Consider the following 15105-nt stretch of genomic DNA (forward strand, 5'->3'; position numbering starts at 1 on the left):
CTTCACATTCATCACTTTCATTACCCAGTGACTCATTTAATTCTGTTTTCACCTTGCTAAGCACTGCTGCGTTTGAACCAAGGCTATGAAGCGTGCATCTGCAGTAATTGTTGGTGCCTTTTTTTTCCTTGCCCACACACACACACCTAAACATTGACTAATAATCTTTTAAACCCAAGCATGCTGCTGCTTTCATGATGAAAGAACAGCCTCTGAGTAACCACATCATATTTTATACTAAATGATTTGGTACAACTCGCCAAGGCCAGCCTCTTGTCTGTGTTGTCCAACCCTCCGTACTCCGTGAATGTGAGCTGTCCATTATCCTCAGTGTTGTAGTGTTGGCTGCTGAGCAGCTCTTGGAGGTAATTGACTATCCCGACAGCAGTTATTGATGAAGGGAAGGGAAGGGAAGGGAAGCACTTGTTGATTTTCCCTCCACCTCAGTTTAGATTAGAGCCTGCAGCCTTTTAGTCGCAGGCTCTTTTCTCTAACAGTCAGCCGTCTGCCTGCTGAGCTAATTGACTCCAAAACATGACCGGGTTAGGAAAAGAAACACAACCAGTCGTGAACTTCGTCTGTGGTTTGTAAGTTTTTCTCATTGACTACCCAGATGAGTCACACATTAAAGACCACAGAGGTTTTTCCCTTAACAGTGAACTCTGCAGTTACTTACTCTGTTGGAGAGCTTGTTTGTAGTAGCTTGTTTACAGAGCTACCATTCATTTAAAAGCTGCTAAACGCACTGTTTTTGTATTAACAAAAGCTCAAATGACAATTGTATGTGAGAAAGGTCGCTCATAGTGATAAACCCACAGTTCTCACCTGACTCTGCAGCTCTGTGCACTCCTATGAAGCTTTACTGCATCTTAGAGCTCATTGTTTGTGTTTTACAGCCTGCTTACTCTTCTGTTTTGAATCACATCACTGTTTACATTACGTCGTTGCAGCAAGCAACCTAAGGCTGTCTATGATATGTCAAAAAAGACCAGTAGAAAACTGATTCTAAATTACCTGAAACCTACTTCTGTACTACATATATAGAATGATATTGATGTATCTGCATTAAGCTAATGTCATCTGATGGATCTGCCTAACCGATTTAATTGCTCTAGCTACAGACCTTTCATATGTGAACGCCGTCTGTGCCCCAGGCTCTGAATTTAAATGTAACTGTAATGTAGTGGGACAGCCAAGCTGAAACCGTGCTATGTTGGCTTGGCAGGCTCAGTGATGGTTAATCATTTGACAGTTGGTCTGGAAATCTCTCACTGAGCTTTGGTCTGCCCCGTTGTCTCGACATGTTTTGCTCGTAGGCCTGCAGAAGCTTTTAATTCACTCCGCTCATAAAGCCTTGTCTGTCAAATTGGATGTCACACATCAGTCCACTGCACTTCTGTACAGTGCTGGGTCGCTGCAGGTGTTGGAGGACGAGCAGAGACAGACCGCTTCTGAATGGAGCTGTTGCTGCTGTAATAGCAACTTGACTGAATTACATTTGCCTGCACAAACCTTTTCAGCATGGAAATCAAATTCACTCAGCAGGACTCCTGTCTGCTTTGTGATTGGTTTCCAGGGGCAGCAGTCTACAAAGAATCCTGCACCAAATTGAAATATCCACTGTATGGAAAAATGATACCTATGCACAGACAATGAGAGATGGCAGAAAATCGAAGTATAGGATGGGAGGAAACTTGGGTCTTCTGTTGACACACTTTCACAGACGGGATCATCTGTCATTTAGTGTCAGTCATGATGGTTTCCCCACACGAAGGCTTCTCCAGTATTCAGGATTAGTAGTCTTTTAATTATAAAAAGCCCATCATGGAGGTCGACTGAGTCGGAGACAAACACAATTAAAAGTTAGAGAACATTCATGTTTCTCAGTCAGACAAGACACGGCTCATCAAACTAATTTGAACTAAAGACAGCTTTTACTGAACAGCTTAATGCCCCATTTGGTTTAGTTAAGGAAAAATAAATCTGAGTTAAACAGGATGGAGGTGTGCAGAGGAAACGGCACCACGAGGGCAACCAAAGGGTTTCCTTTTACTCTGCAGCTGTCAAGTGTCCATTGTGATATTCACATCTTGCAATGATGACTTTCAAAATTCAGACTCTTTAATTGTGTCCGTTGGTTGGTTTGTTGGGTTGTCAGCAGGATTACACAAAAATTAGTTAACAGATTTCCTCGGCCCAGAATAGACTCCATTAACTTTTGGTGGTCTGGATAAAAGGACAGATCCAGAAGCTTTTTTTTTTTCTTTAACATGGGCGTTCTTTTATGTTTTTGTTAATTTCTCAGGGAATAATGCATGGAAAACAGCCATATTTAGGTGGCTGGCATCTATGACTGAGTACAATTTGATGTGGATCTGAAGAAAAATCCAGATCTAGCAGATTTAAATATGTTTTATTTGATATTGGATTTGGTTTGAATGAATGAAAGCCGACTGTTGGTATGCGCTCTACTGAGTGCCATTCTAGTTCGTCTTGTCCTGGTTCATTTCGTCATTTAAATTCCTCCAGAGACAAACTGCTTGAGGTCAAATGTCCTGGCAGTGGTTTTATGTCACATCATTACATAACATTACACTGAGTGAGTACATTAATGCTTTTTGTGTTTGTTTACTTTGGTTGGCAGTAATGCTTCATTCCCTGGCTTTAAATACAACAATGAAATATGTATTTTCCCCATTTACAGACAGTTGACAGTTGAGGAAGTCGAGAAATATGCACATTTTTGTCATTTTTCAAGTAAAAAATGGTATTCAGCAATGTTCTGGCAACCTTTTATGTGGTTACTCTGCTGCTGGAACTCGTCCAGCAAATGTTGAAGTGGGTGTTTGCCATTACACAGAGCCCGGCAGCAAAGAACAAGCTAAAGACGTTTCCTTCACCTCTCTGACATTTAAACAGCAGATTGTATTATGTTTATAGTAACACTGAGATATCTTTTCTTTTCCAGACTATCTCCGCCAAAGCTATGGACTATCTACGGATTTCGTTCCGCCGTGCGACTACAACAAACTGGTGCTGTCTCTCCTCTCGGGCCTACCTAACGAAGTGGACTTTGCTGTTAATGTTTGCACTCTGCTTTCCAACGAGAGCAAGCACGCCATGCAGCTGGACAAGGACCCCAAACTGGTCACGTTGCTGCTGGCCCACGCCGGCGTCTTCGATGACTGTACGTACCCAGCCTCACTCAGATTGGGCTCTTTGTGTGATAATGTACATAACTCTGCATTCAGTTAGTGTATAATATCTACAAATTATTTAAACTGCTTTCAGTTTTCTCCTTTTTCACCTTTTTGTTCTAGGATCAAAGGTTCTCTGTAGCCCTCCTTAATATAATTTATCAAGGTGGACTTGCAAGAACAAGGGAATAGAGACAAATAATACTGAACTGAACTACTCTAAATGCTCTGCTCTAACCTTCCCTCTTTACCTTTCGTAGCGCTAGGCAGCTTCTCCGGGGTATTCGGGGCGGACTGGAAGGAGAAAACCTCGCGGGACTTCATCAGGGTAAAGTTTAAAAAACTTATTTTTTGGATGTGACCTGCTACGTCATCCGCAAGATATGTCTCTTGATTTGTCCATTATAAAGAGATATAAGACACTGCGTTCCTCCCCACAGAGGACCCTCAGAGATAAGTTTTCTCTGAGGTGTCGTAAAAACCGAATGGAGGGCAATTCACTTTGATCTCACTCAATTTAAGAGACATGCATGAAAGTTCAGTCACGACTCAAAAATAATGTATTATTTAATATACTCTTATTCATGTGTGCAGTATCTTGGTTATAAGTCCTTTAGAGAGGTCAGAGGTCACAGTCAGCCAATAGGAGGCCAGTATCTTTGTCAAGGACAATTTGTATAAAATTCAAAAGGCTTTGATGTGTTATCAGGGGAGGGCTGCTCTCCTACTCAGATTGTCTTCATGACATGGGGCAAGAGAGAACTCCCAAATTTGTTAACTATATAGTGGCGCAAGTGCCAGATTAAAGGGGAACTCTACTTATTTTACACATCAAAGAGTGTTTATTGAGCTTACCAGGCCTCTGCAGCCTGCTCCTTATCTCTGAGGCTGATTCTAGAATAATAACACCCCAATCTCTGACCAAACTGTTGTGATCAAGCTGCATTGTGAGTGATTGTAGCCACCGGGTCTTGATTAGGATGAAAAAAATAGTTTTACATCGATCTTATCTGCACGTTAACTTACTATTGCTAAATTTAGCTACACTTGAATCATTAGTACCATTATAAAAGCACTGCTAACAGCTGTTGTCCTTCTGCAGTTCTGGAAAGAGGTGGTGGAGGACACTGAAGTCAGGGAGCTGATCTGGGACAAGAGTGGCCCAGCACAAGGTAAACAAGGTTGGTGTGAAAAGCCACAGAAAGCAATAAAAAGCTACACTCCTGCATGCCCCCACGGTACATTTATTGACACCTAAAATGCAGCGACATGCTCGAGTGTGCAGACTTTGTTTACTGTGACTTCCTTTTCAGTTTTTCTTGTGTAATACCAGTGAGAGAGAAGTGGGGCGTGTTTTGTTGTGTTTTTAAGCCCCTTTTCTCCTTGGAAGTAGAAGTCCCAACCTAGCATACACCGGCTATTTCACATTCCCTTTGCAAAGGATTTTAAATAATGAATGAAAGCAAAGATCACATTGAATAAAACAGTGGTACCACAAGTTTAAATAAATGAGATACACCAGTGAAGAAATGCTACACCTGCTCTTGTAATAAGATGAAACTGACAAACAAGAGGAAGAAATCATGGTACAGTTTTAGGAAACTCTTTAAATGACAATGCAGAGTGATGCACTGTATTTCACAATTTTTGTCACGTTATATAAAGTTGAACAATATGTGCTTTCACCTTCATCTAGCATGGAGCTCTGAATGGTCCCTGCTCTGTTCTCTTTGCAGATGGTACGTCGTGTGAGGAGCGCTGGCAGAGCCTCTTCCACCCGCCACGGAACTCGGGTATCAGTGACATGGAGGCCCAGCGGGTGCTGCAGATTGCCGTTATCCTGCGAAACCTCTCCTTCGAGGAGGCCAACGTCAAGCTGCTGGCGGCCAACCGAACGTGCCTGCGCTTCCTTTTGCTCTGTGCCCACTGTAACCTCATCTCACTCCGACAGCTTGGACTTGACACGTTGGGCAACGTGGCTGCTGAGGTTGGTCAGGCGTTACTATTTGGACCTCTCTTTCTGGGTTTGGCAGAGTCAAAACTGTTGTTCAATGCCAAAATATTTTGCCAAATATAGAAAAAAACCCACCTTTTTTAGAAAAACTGATATTATGGATTTGAGTCAGTTCAGTAATGTAGTAAGAGGAAAGTGCCTGATGAGGAAGATCTGTTTCCAAATGTAGGTTACTGTGACACAGTAAACTGTCTTTTCTGTAGCCATCATTTCTAATCCAAAACAGTCTGAATCGGAGCCTGAGGAGGGCCAAGAAAAAAAAACTGGTAAACTGTGTAGTACACGCAGTGCTCTGAGCTGATTTAATTTATTAAATTCTCCAAAGCCCTCCCCTGTACAGTGTGTGTCCACTCACAGCAGACAGGGTTTGTACTGTTGCTGCAAATTCTTGGAAATTCTTTAAATTTAATGTTCATTGTTTCAAGAATTGAAAAATTCATCTATTTTGGATAAAGGGCTTGAGACTGCTTGACATTTTGGAACATGAAACTTGTTTGTGTTTTCCTGTAGTTTGTCACCGTTCCTTAGAATCCGTCGCAAAACAAAAAACATATTTTTAAGCACAATAACATCAGATTTGATTACATTTTGACTGTATAAGTAGTGGCGTAAGTTGCTGGAAAATGCTTAAAAAGGGCCTGAACTTGACTACAAAGCCCAAGCTTAGCAACAGTAAGGCACAGCAGGTCTGTCAAGCTTTTGATTTCCAAACTTGTTGAAGTGGTGTGCATTAGGCTGTATTAAAAGTGATGCTTGAATGAAGTAAACGTTTTGATCTGCTCGAACACGGGCAGCAAATGTTACCATGTCTGGCTAAGTGGCTCACTAACTACCAAGTGTTTTTTCCGAGGCCAAGGAGCAAAATCATTAAAGGGGCACCATGTCATTTTGGAGAAGAAATTCAAACTCAAAATTTTAGTATTTACAACATTAATGAGGCAACAATACCCACTCAGAAATATTTATTTTTCCATAACTGAATAAACGAGCCGTTCTCAGAGAAAAAAAGGGTCCCCACAACACTGTTTGTTTATGTTTGGCGGACCCTGCCACCTTTCTAGCTTCAAAGTAAAACAGCATGGAATTGTGTTGTCCTTTAAGGTCAGGTCATTTTGGTTGTTTATCATTATTGTTTTAGTTCAGTTAGCGACCTTTCTCTCCTGATTAAAATGCCTTCCCCAAAACTACATAGTGCACCTTTTAACTAACAGTCCATTAGTTTGGGGTTGTAACCAGCTGGTTGGAGTTGACATAATCTTCCAGAGTAATTTCAGCTGGCAAAATGTGCAGTTGTCAGTTAGAAATGAGAAGCATGCTTCCGTCTACATCCGTCTGAAATCTGTGCTGAACCAGCCACTGTTATCTTTCTAAAGCTAGCTACTCTAACAATCTGACATTATCTTCCCAAACCAGATGAACTGATAATGAGCTCAGAAACAGACATATCTGCTATGTTCATTAGGGACCAGTGGTGTGTTTACATATTCAGCTGTAGCTACGATTTCCTAAGAAATGAGGACAATATGTGCGAAGCAGTCTGTTTTTCAGCATAATTTTTACATACTAATTTTGCCAGGCTGAACTATCACACTCTCTAGCAGTGACAGACATACATTAAACCCAGACCTTCCAGTCCAACGCTGGAGGAAAAGTCTTAGATTAAGAAATGGAGATGTTGAGAATTTTGATTAAATACTGGCTGGCTATTAAGTCACAGTGAATACATTTCATGGGCTCGCCTTAATTTTAATATCACATTTATTGGTATGAGACGCATTTAGATGAGCCCATATCTATTTTTAGAAACTGTATGCATAGGGTCCCCGATAGAATCAGTTAAGCCTTTGATGTCTTTAATTGGATGGTTGGGTTTAGGACACTTTGTATTATCTTTTAATGTGAATAATATAGATACCCCTACACCATCTAATTTTGTTGCTTGTGTGATGTGACCACAAACACAGGTCATTAATGTCATGATGGAATCACTGTGTCATGGCTTTTGGCCAACTTGTTGCTTTTAAAATCCATTAACGATCCGTGTTTTTGTTTGTAGCTCCAGCTGGATCCGGTCGACTTTCGGACGACTCATCTGATCTTTCACACCATCACCAAATGCTTGATGTCCAGGGACAGGTTTCTCAAAATGAGAGGTGAGTTTTCAACAGTGACTCCTTGGTGTCGGTATGCCTTATGGAGCACCTCAAATTAAATGTGTTTGTATATCTGTGTGTAATTAAGCCATGGAGATCCTGGGCAACCTCAGCAAAGCAGAGGACAACGGTGTGCTGATCTGCGAGTATGTGGACCAGGAATCTTACAGGGAGGTAACAATGCTCCTCACCCTGCCTGACCTCATGCTCCTCATGGCCTCTTTGGAAGTTCTGTACCTGCTGGCCCAGCTCGGAGAGATTCCCTGCAGCAAGATCGCCTGTGTCGACCACAGCATAGGTATGAATCTTCTGTCGTATGGCTTTTTTAAAAAATTATTATTATAGCATGGCAGTTTACTTGGCTTGAATACATTTTTGGTTCATTCCAGTTCCTTCTACTTAGTAAGTGAATCCAGAGCTTAAAATCTAATGTCACAAGGGCTTAGTAGAGTTTTGGTAACGTGTCTGCCTGCCAAGTTTTATCACGCTAGTCTTTCCATTCATGAATAACTGGCTCAAATGTATCTTTCCTCCTACCCTTGAAATCTTGAAGGGTCTGGTTTGAATTGTGTTCTCACTGAAGGAATGAAACATCTCTTTGATCTGCTAACCGGCTAAAATGTAACGGCTTGTTTCGATGAGGCTCCTCTGTTCTGATCCTTTGTGTTTTCTTCTTTCTCATTCTCTCTGGTCAGACCTGTTAGTTCGGTTAGTGTCGGTTGACCTTCACACGTTTGGACCGGACGCCCTTACAGCGGTGCGGCTGATCGAGCATCAAGCCAGCGCTGACCAGGCTGCCGAGGTTCGACCGCAGCTGGTGGAGCAGGTACCTGCAGCCGTGCAGGGAGCACCGGCACCTGGTGAGTGTCTCGACATGGTCTCAGTCTGTTTGTCATGTGTAGTCTCTGGCACTGCTGAAGGGAGTAGGGTGAAAGCTGTGACTCTTGATTAGAAAATTGGAACAAATGCTGTATGCCTTGACAAAGGATTCATTACTAGGAGCGGAAAATGGCATTGTTTTGCTCTGATTTGAAGTGTGCAATGGTCAGATGAAGAGCAGACTAGTTGAAGTGTGTAGGTGCTGCTCGGTATTTTAACCACCAAAAGTATATTCTAGCATTAATATGGGAATTTCATGCGTCTACTTTGATCCTGAGCTGTAGGTATGCAAATAAAATTAGGGAGGCCATGTGAATAATATAAATGACCACAAGACAATGACACACAACAGCAGATCCATGTAGGGTTGCTGTGGCTATTTGTGAATCATGAATGGCTGGGTGAAGGTAATGGAGGAATCCCTCTGCCAATAACTATGTTTGAGTCACATGAGGTTTTAAAGATTAGAACCAAAAACACTACAGAGCAGCTTCATCATGATTAACCCAACACAAGATCAAATGAAAGGTCGCCTGTGGTCAGTCAATTGAAATCAATTCAACAAACTACAACAAATGGCCAAACAAGGTCTGTGTTTGACTAAGACAGACAGCCACTGCATGTTCCCAAAGCTACCATTCTGACAGTAAAAAATATAACTCAGACTAATTCACTTAAAGCTGCTTACTTACCTGTTGCTGAGCCACTATAGCACTATGCTCCTTCACTACAAATTGTTCACCACCGCAGTTTGCTTTGTTCCCAGTTCTGGCTGAAGTACCAGCTGTTTAGTCATTGCATTATTCTATTTCACTTGGAATAAGTTCCCTTTGGATTTAGATACTTGACTTCTTGACAGCAGACCTCAGGTGCAAGGAGCACCCCAGGGATGTGTTTGGAGCCCCTTATTGTATTCTGGATGCATACACAACTGTGTAGCCACTTTTTACTCCATTAAGCCTGATCACAGATAATAGTAAAAAAGGCGTACCTGGAGGAACAAGTGGACCTGACCCGCTAGTGTCAGGACAACAGCCTACTCCTGAATGTCAGCAAGACTAAGGAGCTAATGGCAGATGTTTGGAAGAAGTGAGTGAGGAACTACACCACCACCCCCCCACCCCCCCTTATTATCAATGGATCGTTGTTGGAGAGGTTGGAAAGTACCTTGGTGTCCACATCACTTGCTGGTCCTGCATATTAAGGTTTGGTGATGAAGGCAATGAAGAGACTGTTTCAGTCCAAAAGCATGAGGGAATTCTGGGTATTCCTTTAACTACTGAGGAATGTCTACTTATACACCATCAAGCGCATCCTAACAGGGACCATCAGTGCCTGGTACGGACGTGAAACCAACCAGGAACATAAACAGTGGATAATTTGGTAGAACATACAAAAGAATGATTAAGTCCCCCCCCCCCCCCTCCAATTCTGCACATATATTTATTAATATTCCCATTCTATTCAAACTCTTAAAAACTGGAGGATCTAGTTTCACTCTGATTGTCCATGACAACATGTGACTAATAAACGTGATTTGAGTTTTTAAAATTACCTTTGTTTTTTGCTGCCTGCTAATATCAGCGTGGGAAAAGGAAACAAAGGAGTGAAATGCAGATGTAGAGGCAGCTCTCCAAACCTGTCACAGTCAGTGTGTGAATTAACAGGTGACCCCTGGCGGGAATTTAGCACACCTAACCTTGGAAGTGTCATTCCTGTGCCGTTGTTGTGCTCCACTGGGCTGCAAAGTTATTAGTATGCTGACATCTAGTGGACAGCCCAGTTATTATTACAAATGAAGTTTATTGAATATGGATAAATTCACCATGTTCTTTTGCTTTGCAGTATTTCAGCAGTGTCAATTACAAAGAGGCATTAACATTTTCTCAATAATAATAATAATAATAATAATAATAATAATAACAACAATAATAGTTATTATTATTATTATTATATTGTTATTTTATTATTGTCGTTATTAACAATAATAATAATATTTACAGAGAAGCATTAACATTTTCTCTATCCTGTTTATTTTTGTCTTTTCAGTAACAAGGGTCCCAGTTCAGTCCACTCAACCTCCACCTGGTATTGTTGAACTAGATGGGGAAAAATTTACACTGCAATGGTAAGATTATTTCACCTTTTCCTTGTTCTTATGTCTGTAGTTTATGTCAGCATCTTTTCTACTTGCATGACAACCTCTCTGACTATGGTTTGTTTCTCCAACAGGCTTAATGCACACTTTGAGACAAACCCCGAGGGCACTGTGTCTCGATCAGAGATGTACTCCGAGTACCTGGCCACGTGCAGTAAAATGGGACGAAGCAACATCTTGAACTCCACCGGCTTCCTCAAATGTCTGCGGTCAGTCCTGTTTCCTCCCCTATCGGTTGCTTTTATGTTCCACCAGCACAGAGTAGTGATTAATGTCTGTGCCCTGACCAAGATTGTTTGGTACACAGCAGTTACTGTCTTGCCTCTGTAGAAAAGCTTCATCAAAGCTTAGCTGTTTAGAGCAAGATATCAGCAATTGTTTAAGAAAAGGTTCTCTAAAATTTCTTAGTTGCCTCTTATGGCATGGAACATTTGTTGCTGGTAGAGTTTCTTTAGAATGTATTGAAATGTGTGAATTATGTAACCAGAAGTAATAAATAGCTTGAGTAGAAGCAGTTTAATGAGGTTGTACTACATTAACGTAGCCCCTGCTTTAAATAGATGGATTGAACAGCTCAATTTGTTGAAGAAGATGTACTAAAATGTTGAGCATGCTCAGTAAACGTGCAAATTAAACTTAACTTTCAGCATTTGAACTTTTGCAATTTTCTCTCCGCCCTCCCTCTGCCACCACAGGACTGTGTTTCCCAACCACACGATGCGGCGGCAAGACGAGACCAAGGCCTCCAGTCAGGTCCAGATTCTCCTGGTTGGGCTAAGGCGAAGGTCGATCCCTCTGCCCATCCAGCTGTACTACCAGCAGCCTCAGCAGCAGCAGAACCCGGCAGCAGCTCCTGCACCTCCAGCAGCCCGACACGAAGCTCCTGGAGACCCTCAGGCCCAACCTCCAGGTAAAACTGTCATAATAAATCAAGTTTACTTTCTTTCATTCACTTTGTCTCTGTGATAGCTAGGAAGTTGACAATGCTACACAAAAATGTGAATTTTGTTTCCCCCTCGGTTGCTTTTGACAAGAGGCATTTGGTGGGCCAGGACAAGGTCCGAATGTCAGAAACTAAAGAGTTAAGGATTAAAAGAATAAGTACTCCAGTGGTATTATGTAGAAGGATGCTGGCAGTCTTGCAGAAAGATCAGAGTGAGTACCACTGAGACCAAGATGGCTGAAGTAATTACAAAGGCAAACATACTGAGAAAATGTGTGCTGGAAAGGAAGTTAGTAGTGGGAGCTTATTAGGGAAATTGAAACTGAAAGGAAGGCTGCTCATGAAACTGAACACAGATGACGATTGCCAGTGGTGTTTTAATTGTGTTCTGAAATAATAATGAAATTGGTACTTAAAAACATTGAATGCGATTATAAAAGCTCTTTAGAATCATGTCAACATCATGGTCATTATAGCTTTTCTTTTTTTTTTTAATGGAGCAACAAAATCACCCAGCTCATCATGTATGGCCCATTCAGGGTTGATTAAGGGGATGCTGGGAATTAAACAGAATTTGCCATTTTTCTTGTCATTAAGAGTCACCGGCGCAGTAGTGAATCTAAAAATATGTCAGATTCTGAGGTTTTTTGGCTTCTGAAGCGATCATGTTGGCAGGTGTTGAGCAGGGTTTTTACTGTAAGACTGTATCCATGTAGAGAATCCTGGTTTTTGACACATTCTGTTGTTGTCACAGTCCCATTGACAAATGCTTGACAATCCTTCACATTAACAAAAATAAATTGCCAGATACAGGTGGCAGCCCAAATCTGCTTTAATGTTTTACAAGATTTTTCATAAACTGAGAACACTAAGGCTTAAGTTGCATCTTGGACCTAAACAGTTCTGTTTGTGTTTGTGTGACCAGGCTTACCTCCCGGGCATCTCAGTGTTGGACCTCAGTTCGTTCGGGCCACGGGCCTCAGCCTCAACACTGCTGGTGCCGTCCCATCCATGGCCTTGACCGCACAGGAACCTCCCCATGCAAGCCACCTGACTGTTTCCCGTCACCCAGCGATCCCGCAGGTGCCTCTGCAGTTACCACCAAATCCTCTGGCAGCAGTGCAGCAGGTTCGACCTGGTCCGGTGGTCCAGATTCCGACGTCAGGGCCTGCCACTCAGAACCACAGCCCCCAGAACCCCGCCGCTCCACCTCAACAGCAACACTCCCCGATGCTCCCCACAGGGACGCCTGTCACGCTTTTTCAGCCGGTACCACAGGGCCACATCCTCACAGCCAGGGTACAAGGTGTGTGCCCTCCGATCACGCAGCACCCACCCCTGCCCCAAACCCCTCCACTGTGTGGGCCTCAGGGTGGAGCTCCCCAGGCAGAGGCTCAGTCTGTTGCACCCACTTCCACCATCCAGTCGGGGGGTGGTCAGGCGTTGAGTGTCATGAGTGTGCCCAATTCCCAGGGGTCCCGCGTCACATTTCAGAATATCGCCCCCAAACCAGCGCCAAACCAGTCAGGTGGACCAGCAGCCACGATAGCCACTCCTAACCAGCAGCCTCAGCAGCAGCCGCAGAGTGTCGTCATAGTCAGTCCCAACCCTCAGCAGAGCCCAGCCTACACCCCTGCCATACACCAGATCGTTCTTGCCAACCCCTCCACCATTCCCGGTGCCCAGACTATCCAGATAGCAGGGCAGCCTGGAGCTGCTTCCAACCCCTGCCCACCTCCAGCTTCTCACTCCAATGCCCAGTCCAGTCAAACTGTCAGCCACGCACTGTCCATGAAACGGCATCAACAGCAGCAACATCAACAGCAGCCACCGCTCCAAATAATTTCCCCAACTCCCCCCTCTCAGCCTACCTCCACTGAGTCCAGCTTGATCAAACAGCTACTGCTTCCAAAGCGAGGGCCTTCTACTCCGGGAGGAAAGCTAATCCTACCCGCTCCACAGGTGCCCCTTCCCAACAGCACGATAGCCCCTAGTCCACAGGTCATCTACCAGACAAGTTACAGCACCCAGAATCCCTCTCCACAGCCCCAGCAGCTCAATGTCCAGCTGGTTCCTGGTCAGCTTCCTGCTGCAGGAGCCCCAGCCCTCCAGACGGTCCAACTCTTGCCAGGCCAGCTAATATCCACAAGTAGCTCTGGGGCAGCTACCATCATCCAGGGCCCCGCGGCAGCGGGACAAGTCACATTCACCGTGGTCCCTAACACTGGTTTCACAACCTCTACTGCTGCTGTGGCCGCTGTCAGCCAGGGTGCTGTGGCTCCTGGAGTTCCCCCTCCTCCATTCTCTACTGGAACAGTTCCCCATCATGCCCCAGCAGCTCCACCACCACCATCATCACCACTGCCAGCTCCCCTCAGAGGAGACAAGATCATTTGTCAAAAGGAGGAGGAGGCCAAGGATGCCACGGGGCTGCACATACATGAGAGAAAGATAGAAGTGATGGAGAACTCCTCTTTGGCAGAAGGAGACTCCTCTAATGGCAAAACCAGTAACGGCGATGTTGCGGCAGGTGCCAAGCTGCTAAATGGTCGGAAGTGCATGGAGTCTAATCTACCTCCATACCACTCAGGGAACAGCCAGGGGGCACTCAATGGCCCGGCAACGGAGAGTCACCCTGCTAATGGGAAGCAGGCCCTCTCCCCCGGCCTGAACACCCCACTTGAGGGCAACCCCGACCCCAAAAAGACTCTAGTCAACGGCGTGTGTGACTTTGATCGGGGTGACAGTGGTGGCAACTTTAACAAAAACATTCCAAATCACATTGCTTCCAAACAGTACTTGGGGAACGGGGAGGTGGACCCCTCTGAGAAGAGTCACGGGCCAGATCCCCCTCTCCCCAGTCCTCCTCCCCCCCAGCAGGACACTGCCAAAGCCCAGCAGGCTGAGCGCCTGGCCAATGGACCCCAGGCAGGAGGCAACAAGCCTCCCTCGGAATTAACCAATGGACCTTTGGGGCTGGGCCACGCTGTGCCTGTGCTTAGACAGCAACTGCTCCCCAACTCTACTCTCCCCTCCACTGTTACTCTTACCTCCCAGAGTCCTGCTGCCCCTCCTGCAAACGGAGTGGCCTCTGAGGCTCGAGGTCTCAAGAGACCGGCTGAGAACGAGGACCGCAGTACAGCGGCAGCGCCCTCGGGGATCCCCAATAAAGTGGGAGTGCGGATCATAACCATCAGCGACCCCAACAACGCCGGCAGCAGTGCCACCATGGTGGCGGTACCAGCAGGAACAGACCCAAGCACAGTAGCCAAAGTAGCAATAGAGAACGCCACTCAGCAGAGGAACTGCTCACCCACACAGGCAGCTGGCTCTACGGTGAGTCATTGTAGGGTTAGTCTCACAGTAAGCCACATTTATCCACAGTGTCTTGCGGTTGTGTGACTTAATGTCAGGTCTGTCACTAAATGTGTCTTGCTTGTCTGTAATGCGAGACACATTTTGTGAGTATTTGCATTACTAAGGTCTCTATGGCGAGTGTGTTTGTCTAATTCAACACCTACCTTTTTGGTTGAGGGCTATCCTGTGACATTTTCATTGTAAACAAACGTTTGTTTACATTCACTGGAACATATTATGTGTTCCCTTTTTAAGTCTAGCAGGTTTGAGGGCATTTCCTACTGCAAAACATACCTTTTATTTAAGTTGATACAAGGTAGTATGACTTAAGATTTCTTTACCTAGAAAGAGCAGAAATGGCTCTGGTCTTTCACCAGTCAGTGCCTCTATCTGTCTTAATGCTC

General features: G+C 44.3%; 1 protein-coding gene across 5 annotated transcripts in view; it reads left to right on the forward strand.

The window, feature by feature from the left end:
• arid2 (AT-rich interactive domain 2) overlaps positions 1 to 15105 on the forward strand; it is a 38077-nt gene that overhangs the window by 17634 nt on the left and 5338 nt on the right. For 4 of the 5 annotated variants that reach the window (XM_084345508.1, XM_084345506.1, XM_084345507.1 and 1 more), the window contains 11 exons: positions 2969 to 3187; positions 3458 to 3525; positions 4300 to 4378; positions 4934 to 5184; positions 7268 to 7364; positions 7453 to 7662; positions 8060 to 8224; positions 10293 to 10371; positions 10476 to 10610; positions 11097 to 11311; positions 12270 to 14680. In XM_084345508.1, coding sequence (XP_084201634.1) covers positions 2969 to 3187; positions 3458 to 3525; positions 4300 to 4378; positions 4934 to 5184; positions 7268 to 7364; positions 7453 to 7662; positions 8060 to 8224; positions 10293 to 10371; positions 10476 to 10610; positions 11097 to 11311; positions 12270 to 14680 — 3929 coding nt within the window. The remainder of the gene's footprint in view (positions 1 to 2968; positions 3188 to 3457; positions 3526 to 4299; positions 4379 to 4933; positions 5185 to 7267; positions 7365 to 7452; positions 7663 to 8059; positions 8225 to 10292; positions 10372 to 10475; positions 10611 to 11096; positions 11312 to 12269; positions 14681 to 15105) is intronic. The other variant, XM_084345509.1, reaches the window with a different exon arrangement.

This window comes from Pagrus pagrus (assembly GCF_965226575.1).
Source record: "Pagrus pagrus genome assembly, chromosome: 23".
In the NCBI taxonomy this organism is placed as follows: domain Eukaryota; kingdom Metazoa; phylum Chordata; class Actinopteri; order Spariformes; family Sparidae; genus Pagrus; species Pagrus pagrus.